Source organism: Tetrao urogallus (genome assembly GCF_951394365.1).
Source record: "Tetrao urogallus genome assembly, chromosome: 11".
NCBI classification, from domain to species: Eukaryota; Metazoa; Chordata; class Aves; order Galliformes; family Phasianidae; genus Tetrao; species Tetrao urogallus.
In genome coordinates this window covers 19,598,136-19,622,251 of record NC_136824.1, presented here as the reverse complement: position 1 = coordinate 19,622,251, position 24,116 = coordinate 19,598,136, and the positions used below count along the sequence as shown (strand labels likewise).

Genomic DNA, 24,116 nt, shown 5'->3' with positions numbered 1-24,116 from the left:
GTGAGCGCCTCCGCCTCTCCGCAGGGCCCGCGGGCTCCCGGGGAGCCGGAGCCCGGCGCTGCCCCCCGAGGACGGCGGCTCCCCGCTGGCGACCATGGCGGCCCGCGGCCGCCTCCGCTGCCGCCAGGTGAGAGCCCCGCACCGCGGCGCTGCCCGGCCAGTGGCGGCCGCCGAGGGAGCGGGGAGAGCGGGCGGCTCGGGCTCCGCCACGCTGCCCGGGGCCTGGGCGGGCCGGGGGCTCCTCGCGATCCCCGGCCGCCGCTTTCTTCTCCGCAGGTGCTCGGCGGGGCCGGAAGCCGCCGGCTGAGGGCGGCCGGGGCGAGCGAGGCACGGCGGCAGCGGAGGAGCCGGTAGAGCGATGCAGACAGGTGAGCCGGGGCGGGCTGCTTGGCTCTCGTGGTGCTCGTCCGTCTCTCGCTGCTCGGCGGCTCTCGGCGGGCCGTGCGGGAGGCGAGCCTGGCGCATCGGCGGCGGTGATGCGCGGAAGGAGCAGGAGCGACCCGACCCGAGCGGGGATGTGTGTGCTCGTGCCGATGTACTCCAGTGCTGTGATCAGTGTTGGTCACCTCACTGCCAGAAGGACATCGAGGACCTGCGGAGTGTCCAGGGAAGGGCGACGAAGCTGTGAGGGGTCTGAAGCACAAGTGTTATGGGGAGCTGGGATGGGTCAGTGTGGAGGAGGCTCGGGGGAGACCTCATCACTCTCTGTAACTCCCTGAAGGGAGGTTATGGTGAGGTGGGGGTTGGCCTCTGCTCCCAAGTGAGAGGATGAGAGGTGATGGCCATAGGTTGCACCAGGGGAGGTTCAGGTTGGATATTAGGAAAAACATATTCTCTGAAAGAGCAATGGTGCATTGGAACAGGCCGCCTGGGGAGGTGGTGGGGTCACCATCCCTGGAGGTGCTCGAGAACCATGGAGATGTAGTACTTAGAGACTTCAGTGGTGGTTCAGTGGGAGATATTGGTGGTAGGTGGATGGTTGGACCAGATGATCTTCGAGGTCTTTTCCAACCTTCATGGTTCTATGATTTTGTGACCCATTCAGTGCCACCCCAGTGGTGTCCATCTCCTTGCTTGTGTTGCAAACCCACGCCTGTTTCCCAACAGCCATTGTGATCACCGAGCAGCCGGTCTCTGTCTCCGTTCCTGTTGGGTACTCCTTCGCTCTGCACTGCAGAGCAGAGGCCCACACCTCACTGCAGTACCAGTGGTTTTGTCAGTGCCAGGTAATGTTGTGAGCAGGGGTGACTTTCCTCATTGCATTGGGCCAGCTCCATGCCCTGCAGTGAGGTGAGTTGGCCCTCTGTTAGCAGTGCAGGTGGGCAGCGGGAGGCTGGAAGAGAATAGAGGAGATGTGGTAGTACAGATGTGCTTGCCAAGGGTTTCCACTGGTTCTTTCTCCCCATATCCTTGTGAGGAGGTGACACAACCAGGGATTCCAGCTTGTCCTGCCTTTAAAGGGGCTTGCTGGTGCCTTCTGCTACCAGCAGTGATGGGGGAACTTGCTGCCTACTGCCTGTGTTTTCTCTGTAGTCTGTCCGCTACCAGATTCCTGGTGCCACCAAGCAAGACTTGCCCATCACTGCACAGCAGACCCAACTCTACACTTGCAGAATTAACGACCTCTACAGAAATGTGATCTTCTCTGACTGGGTGAAGGTGGAGGTTCATCCACGCGTTGCCGGAGGTACAAACATGTCTTCTAGCTTTGCTCTGTTCTCTGCTTTGCACAGACATTGCTGGATATCACAGCAGTGGTCCTTTGTGGTTTCTGGGGCATTGTGTCCTCCGAGCTCAAGTCATTATATAGGAGAACTGCTCCAGTGATGTGGATCTAAGCAAAACCACTGTGACTGTGCTCCAGGTATTTCAGGTCCCTGTCATGATCCTGGTAACCCCAGCTTGTATTTACCCTCTTGCCCTGCTGACCACTCACTGTGGGTTTACTAGAGGGAAGTTATACTGGGTGTTTGCTGCTAGGTGTTTGCATAGGGCAGAGGGACTGGATGAGGCAGTCTGGCTATTTCAAAGCTGGGCAAAGTAACTTAGGGTGTGCCTGACCTCAGCGTGTTGGCTGCACCCTTAGCAGGAAAGAGTGAGCATCGACAGGAGTTGAGGCACCTTTGGGACCGGGAAGCAAGAGGCAGTGCTTTGTTGTGTCATATGCTGTCATGTATTGCTCTCAAGGATTCTCTGCTCCTGGGGCAGAAAGATGTATTGGTGACACTGTGAGCACAGCCATCCTGTGGAATGGCATCTCCTGGTGTGGGTGGAAAAAGTTTACTTCTCTGTCAAAGCACATGGACTGCACAGAAAAAAACCAAATATTGTTTTCTGTCCTCACGAAGGGAGTACTAATTCCTTGCCTCTGCTTCACAGGACTGCTCCCTCAGCTCTGGCAAGGAGAACCAGTCATCATCCTCAACCCCACTGAGCAGAAGGTGGAAGTTGGGAAACCACTACAGCTGCAGTGTGCTGCCGTTGGGGTCCCAGCCCCCAGCTACCAGTGGTACCGAAACGGGAACCTGCTGGAACACCAGAAGAAAAAAAAACTCTGGGTAACATTACCTCGGGATGGTTCAGAAACTTTGGCTACTGAGGTGGGTGATGAGAGAAGCCCAATGGGATGGTGTGCATGGGAGAGCTTCAGAAGCCTTGGACAGACTGCTGAAAATTTTATGCTGTTGTCATCCTCATACTGAGGATGACAGTCCTTCAGTCTAGCTCTTATCTGTGTGCAGAGGCTCAGGAATGCTTTGATCTGCGTGATCAGGTGAATGCCAGCAGAAAGCTGTCTCTCCTTGCCTGTCTTCCCCCTCTCTTCAGCCCTGGAGGAAGAGCATTGTGCTCAGACATTTCCCTGCACTGCACAGATCCCCCCTGTTGCTTTGATAGCCCTGACTGAAGAACTGGGGTTGAAGAGGCAATACATTTTATGGGCTTCTTTAAAAGCTGTGGATGTTTCTCTAGGAAATAAGAGATTCACAGATGTGCCAGCATTAAGGGCTCTCAGCAGGCCTCTCATACCTTCTTGTAGCAGCACAAGAGCTATTGTATAAATGTGCAAGGTGTTGTGGAGTGATGAAGCTGCGGGAATGGTGTGTGCCTGCAGGAAAGCTAGAAGGAAAAGCAGTTATTCACAGCAGGAGAGAGTCATGGAGTCAGCAAAAGGTCTGATTTTATGGTGGTTCATTGGCTGAGTGCAAGTCAGCACTGTCTTCTTGTTGCAAGAAAGGCAGATTTCTTCCTGGGATATCACTTGAAGGGCAATAAGGGCAAGAGAACCAAGCTCTTCTCAGATGGTGTTATGAGGGACCATGGTCTCAAACAGCTCTTTTCCCAGCCTGATGACTAGGAAAAGGTTCTTCCTTTGCGGGTGGATGGTGCAGCTGTGGAGTATGTACCCAGAGAGGCAGTGAGATCTCTGTCATCAAAGATTTTCAAGACTTGTCTTGACAGCTGCAGCTGAGTTGACACAGTTGTGGCTTTAGTTCCTCTCTGAGTAGGAGTCTGGGCTGGAGAACCACAGAAGTTTTTGCAAGCCAGCACTGCTGGGGTTCTTGAGCTCCTTCAGGAGGGTTGGATACAGATGGGAAACATGCTACATGATAGATATGTAGAAAATGTCATCCAGGAAGAAAATTGGGAACCTTCTGGTGTTGGCCACGTGCTGTCCTGCTTGTGTAGCTTCTAGGGCAGAGTATGGCTGTGACACAGTTTCAGGGCTGGTGGATAAAGAAAGGAGAGCATTTGGGCAGAGCACTTTTGCTCTTCAGAAGAAGGCTGTCACCATAAATAATGTAATTTAACTTTTGATCTGTCTAGATCAGCCACACCAAAGTCAGCGACTCTGGCACGTATCTCTGCTGTGCTTCCAACAGCCATGGAGAGCACTGGACCAATGCAGTGGACATTCGCATAGGTGAGCAGAGCTAAACCACGTCTGCTTTGCAGCAAATCATCTTCTGGTGTGAAAGGGAATTAGACAATTTTAGTGAACTTGCATGGAGATACCAAGCTGGTAGATGAAGTGCTGAGATGTTATCCTAGGGCTCAGTTTGTGAAGGGGAAACTGGGCTCAGGGTTGTGGGATTGGAAGAGCTAGAATGCATAGCCCTCCCCAGCTTGAACAGACTTAGTAACAAGAAAAAAAGAAAGCCATTGCTTTTAAGCACTGCTTGTGCAGGGAGCCGAATGTGAGAGTGGAGCAGAGCTCTAAGAGATGCAGGAGTGTCCTGGCAGTCCTGCAGCAGCTGTCGTGGGAACAGCTCTCAGAGCACTAATTCACACCCTGGATATACTGGATGATCTCAGCAGAGCTGCACGTGTACCCCTGAGCTGGGGACGCAGGCATCAGGCAGCACTGTGATAAATGTGATTCCTTGATAACAGAGTTCAAAAATAGTGAGGGAAGCGGCATCTGCAAAAGGAAAAAAAAAACCCAGCAGTCTGCCCACCAGACTGTGGTGCAGCTTGGAGTGCTACTGTGTCCTGCAGTCTGTAGGAAACCTGCTGCATTAGGCTGTGCTCTCAGGTGCTCATTGCAGCCTTTCTTGCCCTGTCAAGTTACTGATTTAATAGATTCCCCAACAAGATGTAGCAGGGTCCTTCATTAAGGTGAATTTACAGCCTCACCGAGTTGAAGTGATGTGGTCACATGCTCAGATGTATCGTGCTGGAGAGGATGGTGTTTATTTTGGGAGGTTCAGGTCCATCGTGCTGGCAGCCCAGGGCTGGTGCTGCGTGTGCTGTGCAACCTGATGGATCCTGGGGAGAAGATGGATCCCGGGAGCCTTGGGCATGCTCTGCCTCTGATGTGACAGCTACTTTGGCTGTGTGCCTTTGCAGTACTGTGAGACAAGTGTAGCTTTGTGGACTCTTTACTCCACCTAGAGAATTTTCTATGCCATAAGCTTTTCATCTAATGTTTTTCACTGGCATTAAAATCTCTCCAGGGTGCAAATTGGATCTCTATAATCTGAGAGCCCTGTGTACTCTCCTTGCCTCATTGCAACTTGCAAAGCAGTGCCTGGGAGTAACAGACAGCATGAACAGACTGGGTTGGTTTCCAAATGTTATGGCTGGATAGCTTTAAAATGAGACAAGCAGCTCTGTCAGAGACAGGAAAAGCACAAACAGGTTTGTTCTGGTGGCTTTCCAGGCATTCCTGGAGCTGCAGCACCTAGATTGTCACAAATGGGGCCGGATGGGATCCACCTGAGGGTGCTGAAGGAGCTGTTGGAAGTGCTCATAAAGCTGCTTTGGACTGTCTCTCAGCAATCCTGGTCAACGGGGGAGCTCCCAGGAGACAGGATACTGCCAGTGTGACTCCCATCTACTAAATGGGTTGGAAAGAGGATTTGGGAAATTGTAGGCCTGTCAGCCTAACCTCGGTCTGGGGGAGGTCATGGAGCAGATAATATTGAACGTGATCACTCAGCATGTGTGGGACTGAATGCAAGTGTGGTAATCCGAATTGGGAGAAAGTGTCGATAGGTGTGAGGGCAGGAAGGCCCTACAGAGGGATCTGGACAAACTGCATTGAGGGGCTGAGGCCAATGGGATGAAATTTAACAAGACCACGTACCAGATCCTGCACTTTGGCCCGTGCATCGCTACAGGCTTGGGGCAGAGTGGCTGGCAAGCTGTGCAGAGAAAAAGGATCTGGGGGTGTTAGTCAAGAGCCATGTGAACATGTGCCAGTGGAGTGCCCAGGTGGGCAAGAAGGCAAATGGCATCTTGGCTTGTATCAGAAATAGCACAGCCCAAGGAGCAGGGAGGTGATTGTCCCTCTGCATTTGGCACTGGTGAGGCTGTGTCTCCAGTGTTCATATTTGCACACCTTACTGCCAGAAAGACATCGAGGTCCTGAAGCATGTCCAGAGGAGGGCAGTGGAACAGGTGCCTGGAGAGGAGGAGGCTCAGGGGAGACCTTATCACTCCCTGCAACAGCCTGAGAGGAGGTTGTGGCAAGGTGGGGATCAGCCTCTTTTCCTGGGTGACAGTGATAGGGTGAGAGGTAATAGCATTAAATTACAGCAGGGAAGGCTCACGTTGGGTATTGGGAAATATTTCTTCTCTGAACATGCTGCCCAGGGAAGTGGTGGAGTCACCATCCCTGGAGGTGTTCAGGAACTGTGGAGATGTGGCACTGAGGGACTTGGTTTAGTGGCCGTGGTGTTGATGGTCTTTTCCAACCTTATTTCTAATTTCTTATTTCAACCATAATTCTATGATTCTTTAATTAGCAGTACAGTCATTACTGTGTATTCAGATGCTAAAGGTCTTCCAGACCTGTAAGATTTACACAATTAAAATATGTCCTTACTCTTTTTTTCATATGAAGCCTGTAGAATTTCAGGCTTTTCACTGGGCTGGATTGGTTTTTATAATAGGAAAATCTATATCTGTCGTGGTAATGATGATTTTCAGAGGCTTCATGCTGGGAATGCTCAGGGGTGGGATTCCTGCATGGATGCCCTGCTGCTCTTCAGCAGGGCAGGTAATGGACTTCACGGATGTGAACTCCATGTTTGGGGTGGCCTTCCTGAGCTGGAATTCAGGAGAAAGCAAACTAGGGTGTTGTAGGTGCTGGGAATATTATCACCACCAAGAGCAAACAGTCGGCTTCCTTCCTGCTCAAGGGAGTAGCTCTCTATTTTGAAGCTTATGTTGACTGAGTTTCTTTGTGGAATCATTCTGTTTCCCCTGCCTGCCCTTTCTCCCAGCTCTGTTTCCCAGCTGCTTGCACATAGTCACTCTTCTTTCCAGCATGCCCTGACCTTCATCCCCAACCACTTGCTGTTCCCCTTTGCTGCCAAAATGGGATTTCAGATAAATCCCACGCAAATAGACTCCTCAAATGAGCAGACTGTAGGGTTAACAAGGAAGTGGCAAAAAACGTGTTTGAGGAGCAGCCTGTTTTACTTCTGCAGTTGCAGCAGGGATGCAGATGCACTGTGTGATCCAGCTTTGTATTGCCAGGGGCCATGGAAACAGGTTCCAGACCTGCCATGGGAGCTGGCGCAGGGATGCTGCATGCTGGGCACAGACTTATCTTCCCCTCTTTCTTTTCCAGACACCTGTCGCTCTGGGAAGTTATTTGGTGAGTACTGTCTTTTCTTGAGAAATTATTCCCTTAATTAAAAGTCAAGCTGCAGAATAGATAGGAGGGGAAGGCGTTGATGTGTTTTTCCTGCCCAGGCCATTTCAAGCTTTTATGACAATGCTGCTGCCACAGGCTCTTTGCTTTCTGGATCAGATCTGTAAGGCACAGGATGAGTCTTGTCCCCTGCCAAGACCTCATCTGTCTCACCATGTGGAGAAAGATTATTCCTAATGGGTAACCCAACCTCGGCCTCCACACCTGCCAAATGACAATGAAGTCTGCTTTGCACAACACCTTTTTCTTCTTTGAAATACCTCCTTGGACTAGAGCAAAGCTCCTTGCTCCCACAGCTGCTGAAACCCATGAATCTGATTTTCCCACAGGGATATCTGGGGGTTAAAATGAAAGCAGGAGATGGAGTTTCTTTCCTTTCTCCCTTGGGGAAAGTTACTTCTGAAGATAGCTCAGAGCTTTCCCCTCCCAGGCACCACCAGTATGCGAGACAGACATGACAGGACCTGTGCCAGAAATCCTCAGTAGCACTGATCCTCCACTGCTCCTGGAGTTTTGCTTCCCAAGTGGAAACTTTTCAGGTTTTTCTTTCAAAACGATGCCTTGTGCGTTTTATTCAAGTGTTGAAAAAGCTGAGGGCTTTCTGGAGGGCACTGCAGGCTTGTGACATGTCTAACCTTCCTTCCTAAAAGTGAGAAAGGATTTCCCCTGTCCTCGTGCCAACCAAAAAAAGTTAGACCTTGCTACCTGCTGAGCACTTACAACTTTGTCACTTGTTTTTGTTAGCTACAGGCAAGCTAGCCCTTTTAGTGGGCAACAACCATTACCAGCATCATCCAAACCTGATGGCTCCCGTCACGGATGTGTTTGAGCTGAGTCTTCTTCTGAAGCAGCTGGGCTTCCAAGTTGTCTCTCTCCTGGACCTGAACAAGGCTGAGATGGTGGCAGCAGTCAGTCGGTTCCTACAGCTCCTGGAGAAAGGAGTCTATGGTAAGGCAGCAGTTTACATACAGGTGGCAGCAGTCAGAGAAAGGGAGGAGCAGAGATTTGGCAATTTCCCTAACAGCTATTGTATTAAAATAACAATAATAAATAAATTAGGGGCTCTGCTAACCCACTTTTCTTCATGTGGGTTAGGGTATCCCTGCAGCACAGTCTGCAGTGGTGCCAGGCTTGGCAGAAATCCCAGGTAAACACCATTCAATTTGGGCCGGGTTACATGCAGGCAAAATAGGTTTTTCTCCATCATGTGGCTAACCTCTGACTCGATTAGCATGGTTTTGTGCTTGGGTTTTGGGAAGCCAGTGCTTCTGATGGTGAGTGGGAGAGGGTGTTTACATTTTTTCTTAGATGACAGAATTTAGGAGGTTGGTTGTGGATTGCCCCACACACTCCTTTGTCGGGACAGAAGCTCCTTTTGATCTCTGATTGGCTGCAGTTGGCCAAAATTTCCTTATTTCTCAGTCCTGATGACAGGCTTTTTGCAGAAGCACATATTCCCAGCTGCAGACAGGTGGCTTTTGTGGTTTAACTTCCTGGGGAAGTGTTCCATAAACACAAAACCAAAGAGCCGATCTTGTGGGTCTTAAAGCAGGTGTCCAGATTTTTGTGATGAAAGTAGCTTCCTTGGGATTTCTGAGATTCTTCCAGCATGATGGATACTCCAAAAACACCTGGCAGATGTTTGCTGGGTTTTGGTAGGCTTTTTTTTATGCTTTGAAACATCAGCATGAGGCACAGCCTGCTTTGAGCAGTGCTTATCTTCAGCACCCTCTCAGCTCACTGGTGTACCAAGGGATTGAGGCAGCAAAAGTCAGCATAGGGCCAATTTCAGTGCTTGCTGTGCGGTCAGGAGTTGTGTAATGGATAGAGATGAGGCCCTGAGTGAAACACTGCAAAGCTCCTTCATTCCCAGAGGCACTGACTCACCCAGGGAGGCTGAGTTGGCAGGGAAAGGCAGCAGGCAGAGGTTGCTGCTCCAGCCCTATGTCATCTGACAGCAGCGTAGTCCTGTGACTTCACTTGCAGATTCCTTTTCTGGTTGCTCTCTGAAATCCCCTTGTGTCTCAGGTTTTGTCTCCTCTCCTGAGCCAGAGTATTCCCTGGGGAGATGCTGTGCTTTTTCCACGTCTGTGTAAGGCACTGCCGCTCCTGCCTTGTATGTGTAGTGCCCGAAGACCAAATGGGTTTTTTTTCCATGGTAATTCCCCTGTTTTCATAAGCAGTGGAGAGGAAAAAGATTGGGAAATGGGAAACCATTCATGCTGTCATGCCTTATTTAAACTTCCAGTACTTTTCTGCTTTTGTGGCCATTGATCCTTCCTGGCAAAATTGATTATGTGCACTGGCAAGGAAAACATAAACAGCTGAGCTACTGAACCCTGATAAGCCTCAAGTGTTTGCCTGGCATAGCCTGCCTCAAATAGTGGTTTTCTTTACAGCTTTCTAAGCTGAGCAGTCTGTTCTTCGGAGGTAGTGAACCTTGGCATGGGCTAGTCCCCACACTGTGATCAAGTGGAAGATGTTTGCTGTAATTGGGTGGCATCCAGACTTGGGGTGGAGTGTTGGGTCTGTCTGCCTGCTGATTGCCCCAGGTCTTCTGAATGATGCTGCCTCTCACTGATCCATCTTCTTGCATTTTTTCACTTGTTTTCTTTGCATAAGATTGAAAGAAGTAGGTGAAGCACACATCCTTGAAATTAACTTGTCTTTTTATTAGAAATACATGTTTAGAGGAAGCCAGCAACTCCTTCTAAACACTGTATATCACTTTTTTTCAAGGCAGTAGCTCCTGGATAAACACCTAAAGCTGACTGAGAGAGACAGTTTTGACATAGCTCACACAGATGATGGTGAGACAGCAGCATGTTGCCCCATGTCTTATGGCCTTTGCTGATGAAGAGAGTTGGGCTTTGTTGTCTCGTTAATTGCCTAATTGCCCTTCCAGCAGCTGTAGGCTGTTATTAGACCCCGCCCTCCTTCACCTCCACATCACCTGCCCAGCCCAGCCCCTTCTTCCAGGCCCTGGAGCCCAATAACTGAATAGTTTCTACTGGCCTTTTTCTTGTTTCTTGAACTGAACTCCCTAAAACTGGACGTAGGACATAAGTGGGGTCTCCTTAGGGTCAGTGGTGGTGCTGACAACTTCCCTTCCTCTGCCAGTCCCTAAGGTGTCTCCTAAGGTAGCTCTGTTCCCAGGTGCTGGCTCATCTTTAGGGGGTTGCTGCTGTGTTTTCCTTATCTCTAGCATCACTATTCAACCAGAGCTAAACCCCAGACAAAATGTTGCCTGGTGTTAACCTGTCTGAGTGCAGGACTTCGTGCTTTTTGTTATTCAACCTCATCACAGGTTACTCAAGCCCAGAGCAAAAAAACCAAGGTTTAATTTCAGGCAGAATGGTATTGCGTGCCTGGATGTTTGAGGTGATCCAAGGGCTTCTGTGATTCACTGCAGTGGCTCATCTGTTTTTTCTCCAGCTCTCTTCTTACAAAAGGTACAGTGCATTTTGAAGGACCCAAACATCCCCTGAATAATCTAATTATACAGCCCTCAGAGAAACAAGAAATCTCCCCAGCTGTTATTTCAAGTGTCCTAAAAAGTCCCGAGTCAAAAATGTCAGAAATGCAACAAAAGCAAAAGCTTACAAGGGAAATAGGAGGAACATGCTGTCATGGGTTAATTAAGCTGCATGTTGACATTTCCTGTGTTATAAGCAGTGCCTGGAGCTTCCCCTTTTTAATTTGGTACTCGGAAGCTTGTCTCTGATCAGCAGTTTTTGACTCATAAGATGTGGGCAGAGTGTTGAAATGTAACTCGGAAAAAAAAAACCAAAATGCCTTTTCCCCTCTGGGCAAAATGTTGACATTCCTGTTCAGGAAGAGCAATTCAGTCCAGAAGAGATTTGCAGCGAAGTTGTTCAGCTCATGTGAAGTTCCTGTCTTTCTGTTTGAATTCCAGTCACTGGGCTTAAATAGTGCAGGGAGCATTCAAAGGTGCAAAGCAAGGCCTCCAAAGTTAGGAGATTTGATAACTTTATGATTCTCTGTGGGTTTTTCTGTCATACTTCAGTTCTTTCCAAGTGTCAGTGATGTTGTTAGGCATAGGATGCCATCAACTCCATTGTAAGTACAGAAATGGTGTCAGAGAGACAAAAGCCAGAAATGCTTGACTACTTTAGGGTCCAAACTTGACAGAACTGTATCTGATTTTTCCACAATTCTTCCCATGTTATACTCTTATATTTTCAGAGCTTTTGTGGCTTTGATTTGCTAGTTATGAAAGTTTTAAACTTGTGCAAATCTGAGCCCTCTGTTTCTGGCTGTTGATCCCTAAGAAGAGGAACCCAAACCTCGTGGGCATCCGTGAAAACAGCCATTTGAGTAACTTTCCATTGTCCCCTGAGAACGGAAACTGAAGATGACTTTAGGCCTCATTTACTATGAGGTCATGGTTTCACTCCATGGGATGAGGTCATGCTTTCAGTCCTTCAGATCCTGTCCCATTCACTGCATCCCTTCCAGCAGCAGAGATCAAAGTGAGTTTCTTGCAAACTGCAGGGCCAGGAAGAGTGAAGAAAATAAAGGAGAGATTATTCAGTGAAGCATGGGCTTTGGCAGTGAATCTGACTTAAGAATGTCTTCTACTTTTGCCTTATAGCCTTTTGTTCTCATTTCTGACCTCTCATTCTTCTCTATACCTTAATTGCGGTAGTGCAACTGCTTGCATCACCTCACAGAGCTATTTTTAACAGATTTCAGTTCCTCAAGTTGTCTTTCAGCAGCATCCCCCAAACAGTTCTGTCAGTGCTGGGAAACCAACTCACAGCTTGTTTTTGGAAAGCTACAGCCCACCTAGGGATTCTCGTGCGGAAGGAGAGCCCTTCACTGAACACGTGTGTAGGGTTGGAGAAGCACTAGCTTTGCTGTGCTCGTCTGTGCTGGCTTTCCAGCGTGGATGTTCCCATGTTGCTGTCTCTTGTAAAGTTAGAAACCACTGTTATGTTTCTTGTGCTCCTAAACCAAATTGACATTGGACTTGCCACCGACACCTGAATGAATCTGTCTCTTCTCCCCCCTTAGAGGGCTGGTATCTGTTTGGAGGTTTTGAAGCACACAGTCCACATGTTCTGGGCATCTCTCATCTCTCTGTTTTTCTCAGTCTCATTTTTCACTGTCTCATAGATGTATAAATACTAGCAGACCTTTGAAATCCAAAGAATATTTCCCATCATTTGAGCCTGCATGAGTCTGTCCTGAGCTAGGTAGCTGAGAAGCTTCTTCTTTAAAAGGTTGTTAAAGTGTTGTTGGTCAGGGTGAAATGCTTTGTCTATTGTCACGTTCTTGCAAAGAGATCTTTTTTTTTTGCCAAATACTTGTTCAAAGGTGATATTCAGCCTGGCAGATGCCAAGCCTGGATGTTGTTGCACAAATGATTACGGGTTAGCGAATGTATAAACCTTGGTGACTTTGGTGTCTCTTAAAGAGCTGCTGGAAACCACAAATACAAGAGAACCTCTCAGGGCTGCTCCACTGAAGGGCATGGATTTGAAGAAAGTCAGGTCTTTGAGTTCAGGGTAGGTAGCTCAACTTGTCTGCCTGGAAGTGCTCCTAGTGTAAGTGTCCCAAGCCAGTCCCCCTACAGGGCAGGAGGTGGGAGATGGCTGTGGAGAGCTGGCTGCAGACCTGCAAGCTTGCATCATGACTCATCTTCTCCTCTCCATGTTCCCAGCTATATTCTACTATGCTGGGCACGGGTATGAACACCTGGGGAGGAACTACATGGTCCCTGTTGATGCTCCACAACTGTACGCCCCTGAGAACTGCATCAGCGTGCAGAGGATCCTTCAGAAGATGCAGCAGCAGCAGACAGCCCTGAACCTGATCCTGCTGGACACCTGCAGGAAATGGTAAGGTGCTCTTTCCTCTTCCTCACCGGGACAGGCAGTGCATGGCATTTCAAGGGGTTGGGGAAACAGCTGCCAGCTTCATCCTCCCTTCAGCAATGGGTTCCTGCACAGCTACGTGAGACGTTCTTATGGATTTTCAAGAGCACGTCCTCTGTTGCACTGGCAAGGTCTCTGTGAAAGGTTATACGTCTGTGTCATGAAATCAGCAAGGCTGTCAGGTTTTGCAGGATGTCCTGGGAAGCCCAGTTGGTCACGTGTTAGATACAGCGTTGTAAGCATCAGATCCTGCCTGAGATGTGCTAGGGAGATGAAAAAGCCTGCCAAATGCAGGCTATTTGAGCAGGTCGCCTGGAGTGTTGTCTGTGTTTTTGTTTCCATCTCAGTGAGAAGAGTGCAATACGACAGGAAAAATATTTCAAATTATGCTACTTGGTTTTAGTTCTCTAAAGGCTTCTGAAGTTACACTGTGAAGTGGGACCAAGGCTGCTGCTGAGGGCAGGATCAGCTGTTCCTCTCTCAGTGTGGAAAGCCCATCATTCTCCCTTGACCTGCAGGTTTCCATCCTGCAAGCTTGTGAGCTGCAGAAAATTACTAGTTGCCCAGTTTCAGTAGATGTAGTTAGGCTTATCCAGTAGAAGTTGTCACTGTTTCATTTATTTGGGGCTCCTGAGAGGGGCTTCCTGCCCTCCTTACAGGACAGGAAGAATCTGGAGGCTGAAGGAAGAAAATTTTCCCTCTTCTTTCTGTGGTTCTGCACTGAGCAATGGAAGGACAACTTTTGATACCACTGCCTTGAAAGAACTGTCAGGCCCATCAAAGACTCTTCGGTGTCTTTTAGCTGCAGAGGTGGGAACACTAGCTTAGAATAGCTTACAAGCTATTCTAAGTTGCACTGAGAGTCACCCTGCCTTCTGCAGCTCTGAACTGTCAACAGTGATGGAGCTTGCTGTTCTTTGATACCTGCCCCAAATGCCTCATAGCAAAACATCACTGTGCAGCTCACTGCTGCTGCATGGAGGAGAGAGCTTTGGTTCCCTGTCCCAAGGCTGCTGAGAGCCCTTGCTGAGCAGAGCTGCTGAATCATTAGCACAGCTCCTGCCAGATCTGGTGGCAGAGGTTAGCCCAGGAACTTGTCCAGATGTCAAATGTTGCACCTGAAAATAGCAGGGCAGAATGTGATGGGGAGGCAGCTTTGCTACATGGAGGCTCCCTGGGAATTCTAACATGAACAGCGACAATCTATGAAATGGTTTGGAGCTGATACCTCCTTCCTTGATGTTGCTGGCCATTTATCTGCTCAGTGAATTTTACTGCACTTTGGGAGCAGGGTGTGATGTGAGAACTGCTCTGATGTTATGTGGCTGTTCTTCTCTCTTCCTCCCCCAGTCTCACACTTTTTCCCTACCCTTTCCCACAGCAAGCACAGCACTTTGTGCAGTAGGTGTTATCACTGGGCACACAGCGGATGGCTGTGGAAGCTCCCTGCTTGGGCTTGTTTTTCTCAAGAAGTCACTGCTTCAGCTCAGCAAAGCCTTTGGATTTCATAGTTGTGTGTTCACAACACCCAGTAAAACAGGACTCCTGGGGCCTCCTTTCCTAATGCCCTTTTTGTTAAATTGCTGTTGTGAATTGCAGATGGCTGTTGCTTTTCCATGGCTTGCCCAGCCATGCATGGACCAGGAGGAGCAGTGTGTGCTGAGGAGGATTTCACACCAAGTATCTCTTCGCCCCATATGTTGGCATCAGAAATACCAAGGAGATGAGAAAGGCCTGGCTCCTTTGCCAAGTGGTAGCAGATGTTCAGCTTCAGCACAGGAGGAATCAGGGGCATGGAGCTTGCGTGTAACCCAGTAATTCACATGCTGATTTTTGGAGGATGCGATTGCCTCTTCCAGGAATTCCTGATTTATGAGGGCTTCTGGTTGTGCTGCTTAGGGCAGGAAAAGGACACCATCTTCTGTCTGGGATGTAGATGAGAACTGAATTGCATTAATTCAGTCTGAATGCAGGATGAGTGAACCTTTACTGGAGCTTTGCCACGCTCTCTGATATCAGACATCTCCCTGCCTTTGGTCATGGTCTGGAAACGCCCTGCTGAACTTTGTCTTCTTCTAGGGCGGGGACTGCGGCCAGTATTTTCACTGCATGCATGATGGCTTTACTGGTGCCATCACAAAAGATTTGCAAAAGCCTCTGTCTGTGCAGCCTCAGCTCACTGTTTCTGGCGTGCAGACAACAGTACCTCAGCTTATTTGGGGATCTGAGCTCTCATTTCTTCTTGGACCTGGAATCCCAGATTTCTACGTTCGTTTAGGAACATCTAAGGGGCAGATAAATCTCTCTGTTCACTGTTCATATTTAGATGCATGTCTCCTTTCCAACATTTTCTCTTCTCATGATCTTTAGAAAATTTTCACGAACCAGATTAATGCTGCCATTAAACATCTTCTCCAGACTGTTGCACCAGTAGTAGGTAACTTTCTGGGTGCTGGCAATGCAGTGATCCCTTCTGCTCTTCTTAGTGTGCCAACTTCAGTTCCAGCAAGCTATTCTAGAATTGAATAGCACTGAGTAACACCATCTCTGTGCTCTTTTCTGTTTGCGATCAGGAACATATCCATATTACTGGTGTAGGTCTCCTACCTCAAAGGCAACCAGTCCCCATGTTCTCCGGTCTGTCTGGAGTCAGATTTGCTCCTAGGCAAGGCTTGTCATTAATGTTACCATGACATCTGCTTTAGTGGAAACCAGAACTGTCACTCCTGATACACCCAACCTTGGAAATAACAGGTCACCATCTAGGTGCTCACTGAGCTAGATTTAGACAAGGGTGTCAAAACCAATATTGAGCTCTGAGATGTAATTGCATATACTGATCCCATCTGGCCATGTGTCAGCTTTGATTTCCTGGGGCACAAGGTACATCCATGGGCTAAAAGAGAGCTGTGGGGCACCCCAGAGCTTTGGGACAGGCAGACAAACTGTAGCCACAAGCTGTGCTTCTGTGCGCACCTCCGAGTCCCTTGAATTTGTGAAAAATTAGCCTCAGGAGAGGGGAGGCAAGGTTGCACCCACAGCTCTAGGTTCATATGCTGCGTAGAGCAGACCACTGATGCAAATAGGTCAGAGGTGGCCCTAACTGCTCGTTTCTCCCTGGTTTTGTGTTCTTGGGATTCCTAGCTTTAGTCTGTTGCTGCCCTACAACGCGAGCATTTATTTTTTATATGAAGGCTGTTCTTACTTCCATCCACAGGAGGTGAATTTCATGGAGCACACTGGCTCTGCACTGCAGGCATGCTCTGATAAATGCTCTCAGTACTGACTGGTATCTTCATCTCCTCTTACAGGTACAACCCAGAGTGTGCCCTCTCCCAGGTACAGCCGCTGGAGCCCTGGGGCAATACTGTTTATGGCTATGCCACGTAAGTGTGCTTTGCTGTGCCCACACTACGACACAGGAAGAAATACTGGCTATTTCCATAGTTTCATTCTTGCAGACTTTCAGAGGCTTCAGAATGCCTTTCTCATGTTTCCTTCATTTTTCCTCCATCTCTCACCCTTTTATCTCTAGTATTTCCCATTCAGACACTTCTTTTCTTCCTCCTAATATTGCCAGTGGCAAGCTGTTCATCAGTTATAGGGTACTTGTGAAGGTGACAGCAGCCTGAACCTGATTCCCAAAGTATGTGTGCCACAGGCATGACATCTGGAACCTCCTGAGATGAAGATGAGCTTACTGCTCCAACTCTAGTTCTACAAGCTGTTCAGCTGCTGTGGCCCACTGAGGCTGGCAAAAGAGGCAGTGCTCTCCTCCTCTGACCCCTTTCTCTACTTTTTTCCCATCCTATTCCCTTCTCACCTTCTGAGCTAATATCAAGCACTTTGCACCATTGCATGAGAGGCTAATTCATGCTCAGCTGGCACAGCCTGAATAGAGTCAGCAAGCCCTGACTCACTCCCAGGACTTCCTCCCATCTCAGAAAGGTAAAGACAAGTCATTCCCCTTGCAGGAGCGAAGATGCAGAAGCCTATGAGTTGCAGGATGGGCAGTTCAGCTCTGGGATCTTCATGAAATATTTGAAGAAACATATTTTGCAGGAGAAGAAAGTTACACACATGCTGGAGGATGTATTAGAAGGTAAAGGAGTGGTTTGTACCCAACCTGGAAATGTATTTCCCTAGCAGGGATGAGAAAAAATATTGGCAGAATCCAAATCCTAGCAAGGGAGAGAGGGAAGATGAGCACCCCCATTCTTCCTCCCCAGAAATGAAGATTCAGGCTGTACTCCATGCAAGGTTTCAGTGACCTGGCAGCATGGACCAGTATGTTGATGTAGGCTCTGAAAGGCAGGATGGTAAATAAGGAACCCAGAGTGACACTTGTGCCTCTAAAATGTCTTCTCCTCCAGACCTTGGCCGGGATCCCGTGGTCACTGGGAAGCAGGTGATGGAGATCAAGCACACTCTGAAGGAAGCCCGTTCCCTGACGGACCCCATCTGCCCCACGGGAGCAGCCACAGAGCGCTGGGGATGTGGCCACGGTGAGCTGTGTGGGGAGCAGCCAGGCAAGGCAGGAGGGAGCAGAGGGACCCCGTGTCCCTGACTGGCTCCACCTGGCAGGGAGGTGGCAGCGGGACCCTCACCTCTCACCCTGCTCTGCCTTCCCTTGCAGAGCCTCCAAGCGAAACAGTGACATTCCCCTGTGGGGTGCAGGCAGAGCTTCGCTTCCACCGGCTGTTCTCCAACGTGCTGTCTGTCTGCGCCAGGCTGCAGCACCTCCCGGCCCTCCTCACTGATGCGCAGCTCATGCTCCGCCAGCCCACTGTGAGTCCTCTGTGGGGGGATGCTGGGCCCTTCCCCTCGGTTCTCCCTGCAGCAGCAAAGGGAGGGGGATTATAGTGAGCCTGAGGGCTGAACCTGCAAAAGGATCCCCTCCACTCTTAATGCTGCCTTTCTGCAAGTGCTCTGTGCCTTATAAATGCTCCCTCCATGTCTCAGTGGCCTGCCTGGCTTGTAACGCATTATGAAATGGATTTAGCACCGGTTTCAGAGCCTTTAACCAGTTATTTCTCAGGCTTCTTTCTGGCCTGCCTGATTGAATTATTGCATTTAATCTGATTGAGATGAAAAGCCTGTCCGTTTTCTGTGTTTGGAAGCAGATCTGATTCTTGAATGATGCTGTTTTAACCCACTGTTATAAAATAACTCCATGAAACAGTACATCCTCTGCACTTGTTCTGTGTTGAGCCATATCAGCTTCCTTGAATCTTTCCTGTAAGAGCTCTGGTGGCCTCTTAGGTGGATCTCTTAGGATTTAACCCTTTTTGCTGCTCATTTTTGCTAACAGTCTTCCTCGTTTTGTGTAGTCCCTTTGCTGAAGGATAGCATGACTGTCACTGGGTCTTTCTGCCCTTGTTGCTGGTGGAGGGGTGCTGCCCTCAGATCCCTTATTGTCACTGGCGTGGAGCGGTGCGTCCAGCAGAGGTCGGGAGCCCGATCCTACCTGCCACCAAGCCAAAGCATCATTTCTTCATTTCTCCTTGTGAGCTCCTTAACATGCATGAAAATTGTGTGTGCACATCCACTCCACGGCAGCGCTTGTGGGGAAGGGGGGACCCATAGGCTTGCTTCTGCATGCAGGGCTGGCACAGGAGAAACTCGGGGCAGACCGAAAAGGGACCCAGGAGAGCAGGTGGGATCGATCCGCCGTCCTTGTCCTTTTCCCCAGCGGTGATGGCCCACACTGACCTCCAGTGGTGTGTGCTGACATGGCAGCACATCCTGGCTCTGGGTTGCAATTGGTCTGCCCAATTAGATGCCTGCAGCAGGGCTACCCTGCACATCTTTGGGACCAACTCAGAGATGCAAGGGTGTCTGTAGGAGGGCACCTGGCTCCTGTATGTTTTAAGCCCTGTGGAATGAGCCCGGGGAGATACTTGGTTGCAAATGCATTTTTGCATTTGCCATGTTCTGCCTACAAAAGTGAGGAGCCTGGGCTTGCAGTAAGGCTTGTCAGAGGTAATCACAGTGGTGTTTTCTAGCATTGATCCATTTTCTTTGATTTTGTAGTGCTGGTGTTCTCTTCCATCCCTCATCTTGCATTTTCATTTGGCAGATTGTACTCAGAGAGAAAGACTGTTTTAGGATATAAGTTGAGCTAAATTACACGGAGATCTAAGGCATCCCCATTTTTTAATCTGTGCTGTCCAAATGTCTGCTTTCTGTGTTGGATCTCCTTATTTTGAAGTCAAGTCACTTGCTCCAGAGCTGTTTGACCTAATGGCCTCCCCAGTCACATCCCTCCCATTTTTGTAGAATCATTGAGTTTGGAAAAGACCTGTAAGATCATCTAGTCCAACTATCAACTCCATCCCCACCATAGCCACTAAACCATGTCCCTCATGCCACATATTCACAGCTCTTGAACACCTCCAGGGACAATGACTCCACCACATCCCTGTGCAGATGCATGTGGGTAACAAGTTGCTGTCAACAAAGGAGCTTTGAACCACACATGTCAAGACTTTAATTGATTCCTTGAGATGAGGTCAGTCCTTGCCCAGATTTCCATCTTGAAGGTCACTGATTTCAAGAGCTATTTTTTTTTTGTTTTTTGGAGTTTTTTTGTGTCAGCCCTGGATAGATGAGAGGTTGAGGAGAGCTGGTGTGTTTTCAAGGATCCCCCTCTTGACTCAGATATCCCAGTGAACAGGAAAGCAGGCAAAGGCAGAGGGAGGCCTGCATGAGTGCGCTGGGAACTCCTAATTGATCTCAGATATACACAGGTCTGTGGAACCTGATAGGATGCACCCTCAAGTGCTGAAGAAGCCAGCAGATGTCACTGTGAGGCTGCTATCTATCCTGACAGCCAGGTACCTGAACTCGGGCAAGAGAGACGTGAGAATGTCCAGCGAAGTGCCATGGACGTGCTGAAGGGCTTGGAGCATCTCTTCTACATGAAGAGACTGAGAGAGCTGAGACTTCAGACTGGAGAAGGGGAGTCTCAGGGGGATCTAATCCATGTCCATAAATGCCTGCAGGCTCCTGTAAAGTGGCACAGCAGTGCAGGGTGCTGAAAGACAGGATTGGATTTTAGAAAGATGCAATCTGATGGCAAGGCTGTTACTTAGCAGATGCTGTGCATAATGGGGGAAACAGCTGGGTCATTGTGGTCAGTCCACAGCCACTGGTGTAACCAAAGCAGGGCAGAAAACTCTGCTGAGGTTACAAACAAGAGCTCCCAGATTTGTGTGAGCTCTCCTCAGTGTTGCTGAGGCTGAAGCACTGAGTTTGGTACTGTTTCCTTCTGATGTCTGTGCCAGAGAAATGCAGCACATCTCTTTGGGCTGTTCAGCTCTTGGGACTGGCTTGCTACCATTCAGGGACACTACATGGTTAACCCAGTCCAGATTCCTGGTGCTGCCTGGCTTCCCGTGCACCGTGTTTTATGTTGTAATGGAGTATTGCTATATTCATGCTAGTCACACCCATAGTGTTGAATTTTTCTTGGGATGAAAGTGGGGCATCACAGTCCAATTGCAAACTAATAGACAGACACACAGAAGAGCAGCTTGTGCAAGAACAGATCTGAGCATCCCTGCCCTGCTAGCTGGAACCAAACTGTGATGTTAATCTCTGAAGATTCACAGTGGCTGGTAATGCAGTTACAAAAAGGAGGCACTTAGAAGTCATCTGATCCACTGCACATCAGTGCCTGCAAGGAGAAAAAAGGGGACACAGCCCAACCCCAGCTTCAACAGGCACCTTCCTAATGCTACTGGAAGTACAGGCACCACCTTTAACTCAAAGAGTTGGTCATTTTCCTGTTGCTGGCAAGGGCTGGCAGTGCTGACTGCATGCTCATTCTGACCTCAGCTAAGTGCATACTGCAGTGCAAGGTCAGCAGTATCAGGTGAGATGGAGCTGGCGGGGTGCTGTGGGAGCACTCTGCTCCCTTTTGCAGGCGTCCTGCTGAAGTTCTGCATCAGTGGCTTCCAGGATGACTTCCCTTGTGCTTCTGTTTTGTCTGCAGGCTTAGTTTAACCCAGCTACTGGGCTCAGCATAGCAGTGTCCACGTTTGGGATTTGGAGCAGATACCTGATGCAATGAGCCAAGCAAGGAGAGGGCAGGAGAGGGCAGTGTTTGTTTGCAGGAAGTGCTCTGTGTTGCAGTCTATCTCCCATTTCAGTTCAGGCTGGCCAAAGGCTCCCTGTGCAGGACAGCTGCTCCACCCCCCTCTGAGTTGTGTCCGCGCTTTGTTGGCACACCCACCTCCCTTTTTGCCAGGTCCATTTGCTGCCCTGATCTATCCTAAATGCTTTCCAGTTTTTCTTTCCAGTAACAAGTTGCCAGGCGGGGAGATGGAATTTGACTTTGCTTTATACATTTAGCATTTATAAATGCTTTTCTTCAGCCTGCCTCCCTCCAATGGACCTGCTGGATCAGCAGCAGTGAAATAAATGACTTTTACTCCTGTTCTTCCAGCCTTGCAGACAAAGGTGATTCTGATGCCTGCAAATCCCAGCGTTTAGGATCCAGCATTTTAGCTTCCACGGCCAGTATTCTTCTGGCCAGGAACAAATTGCTTTGGCCTTCTACAGGCAGCAGTTCAGGGGGTGTTCCTGGACGCAAATGTTACTGATGAGGATCTTAGTGAGAGGGAACTGTTGTGGAGAAATTTGAGTAATTAGGCAGGAAATGACAGTTCTGTAAATGGCAGGGGCTAACTCATTACCCAGCACAACTCAGATCTCCCTCCATCTATGCCTTTGGGAAGCTCCTTACTCCCTCCTCCACAGGCCTCTTACACTACAGGTCATTGTGATACTGGCTTTTGCTGCCATCTACACCACTGGAAATCCCATAACAGAGATTTCCTGCCCTCAGAGGGTGTTCAGCTAGGTTTTGCTACTGATTTACTTGAGATAAGTGTGTAAAGTCTATATTCCTGCTGCTTGTGTTCTGTAGTACTTCAGTTAGAGTACACCACATTGCCACTAGACCAAGTGTCAAGAGCACAGGCCAGCCCCAGGCACTGCTGTGTAGAGAAGCAGCATGTTTGATGGGCAGCTGTGTCTCCGTGCCCAGGGAGATGCTGAGATTTCCTCACATTTCCTTTGTTTTCCTGACCTAGGAAGTGGACGATGTTGCCAATCTGGAAGAGAGCCACCCAGACCAAATGGATTCTCTGCTCACCTCTGTTTATAAGCACGAGGAGCTGGACTGCGTCTTCCAACTCTGTGGACTACAGAAAATTCAGGTAGAGTACAAATACAGTTTCCTGCAGCCTCACAGAAGCAGTACTTCCCCTGCTGCTGGCTGTCCCTCTCTGACCATGTAACTCTTGGCTCCGTGCAGAGGATGCCCAGCATCTGGGGTGTCAGCATCACGCCCACATCAGTGTTAGCAGAGCTTGTTGGTGGGCACAAAAGCTTGCTTTTCTCTTGCCTCACTCTCTATTTCCAGTGCCTGGCCAGAGAGGCTGTTCCTTGCCTGTGGCAGCCTCATAGAGGTCAGAGTAACCCAAATGTTGTGGATGAAGGAAGTCTCACTAAGCACTGTGATTGCCTGAGAGATGGACTTGGACTTGAGCAGCAGGAGGGATTATTTCCTGCTGTCAGAGCAGTACTGCTGAGCTTGAGCCAGATGCCCCCTTGGCACTCTTCAAAAAGACCATTTAAAGACCACATGAGAGGCATTATTACTGGTCCCCTGGCTTGGTTCTTCCAGCCAGTCCTTTCTCTGCAAATAGCAGCATGCACCTTGTTTCTCCCTTAGTTTTTTCTCCTCTAGCACCCAGCCAGTGGGTCTTGCCAGATGCTTATCTGCAGGGCTCCACACCTGAACATTGCTCTCGAACTGCTGTGTGGATCTGCCTACAGCGAGCAGCATTAGCTGGGTAGGACACGTGCTTCAGCATATGGCAGCTCTTTCAGCACTTGACCGTTTCTGGAGCCCTTGAACCCTTCCCAAGCTTTTAAATGCTGATATGAGAGCTGGACCCTGTTGCCTGCCAGGCAAAATCTCCTTTGTGCTGCATGAGCCATCTTCCTGCTTTGTACAGCTGGGCATGTTGGGCACAGCCCCATGCTAAGGCTCCATACTCAGGGGGGTGGCTGCCACAAGCCCGTTATTTTCCAAATCTTTCACCATATATAATAAGATGGACTGCAAATGGATCCTTGCAGAGTGCTGCCGTTTGAAACTGTCAGTTTTTTTGTACTGTGGCATGTGTGCTTTAAATGGTTCACATCTTTGCCCTTACATGCCTTCCTATTGTGTGTGCAGTGCTGGGCTTTGGCAAGGATGGACACGATGACCAGGGTGGATGTCATGGCATTCCCTCTGCCCCAAGGCCTCGGTGCTCTCAGTGACCTATTCGGTGAGGTCTCCAGGGAGGTGGCCTGGTTTCAGGACAAGTCCTGAAATCCAGAAACTGTGGCTCAGGTCTGTAGATGCCATAAATGTACAGAGCAGCTCACTTCCTGAGGCAGCAGCACTGCTCTGGCACACCACAGCATGGGGCTATGAGCCTTCAGAATGGCAGCTGAGCCTACGGAGTGTTCTGATGGAGCAAAAGCCTCTGCTTCAGCTCTTCTGCCCAATTCACTTTATGTCCTTTGTTCTTTCCTTCCAGACGGATGTGGTCCTGCAGTTGGATTTGCATTACACCCAGCTGAGCACAAAGCAGAGGACCTGTGAAAGCCTGCAGAAAATCCTCCCAAAATTGCTGCTGGGGCAGTTTTTCACCCAAAGGAACTACACCCGGCCCAGCTATGACAGCACTCCAGCCCGGGCAGACCCCAGTGGGGCCCTGAGGACAGGCACTGGCCGCAGCTTGCCCAGCAGCAGCCCCTCCAAGTCCAGCAGTGAGCCGGAGGAGAATGATGAGCGCAGCATGAGCGAGCTCTGCTCAGCCCTGCTGCGGGCTGGCCCAGGGCAGGAGCACCCCTGACTCCAGGAGCTGGCATGCACAGCCTTCAGATGTTAACGCAGCAGAACTGAGCTGCTTTCCAGGCTTAGCGATCACCCTGTCAAAATGAAATTTCTGCAGATATCACCAAGGCGTCGTTGTCATGTCTGGCAGAGG

The 24,116-nt window shown here is 49.4% G+C and overlaps 1 protein-coding gene across 1 annotated transcript; it reads left to right on the top strand.

Moving 5' to 3' along the window:
* Nucleotides 1-533: 533 nt before the first annotated feature.
* LOC306950541 (mucosa-associated lymphoid tissue lymphoma translocation protein 1-like) lies at nucleotides 534-23,981 on the top strand (the record flags this gene model as incomplete). The annotated part of the gene is made up of 14 exons (XM_079540821.1): nucleotides 534-624; nucleotides 1,108-1,226; nucleotides 1,534-1,687; nucleotides 2,380-2,558; nucleotides 3,826-3,922; nucleotides 7,079-7,105; nucleotides 7,907-8,110; nucleotides 12,849-13,026; nucleotides 16,374-16,448; nucleotides 17,037-17,164; nucleotides 17,436-17,567; nucleotides 17,699-17,850; nucleotides 22,161-22,286; nucleotides 23,664-23,981. The coding sequence occupies 14 exons, from the start codon at nucleotides 534-536 to the stop codon at nucleotides 23,979-23,981; spliced, it is 1,980 nt and encodes a 659-aa protein (XP_079396947.1).
* Between the last annotated feature and the right edge of the window lie 135 nt (nucleotides 23,982-24,116).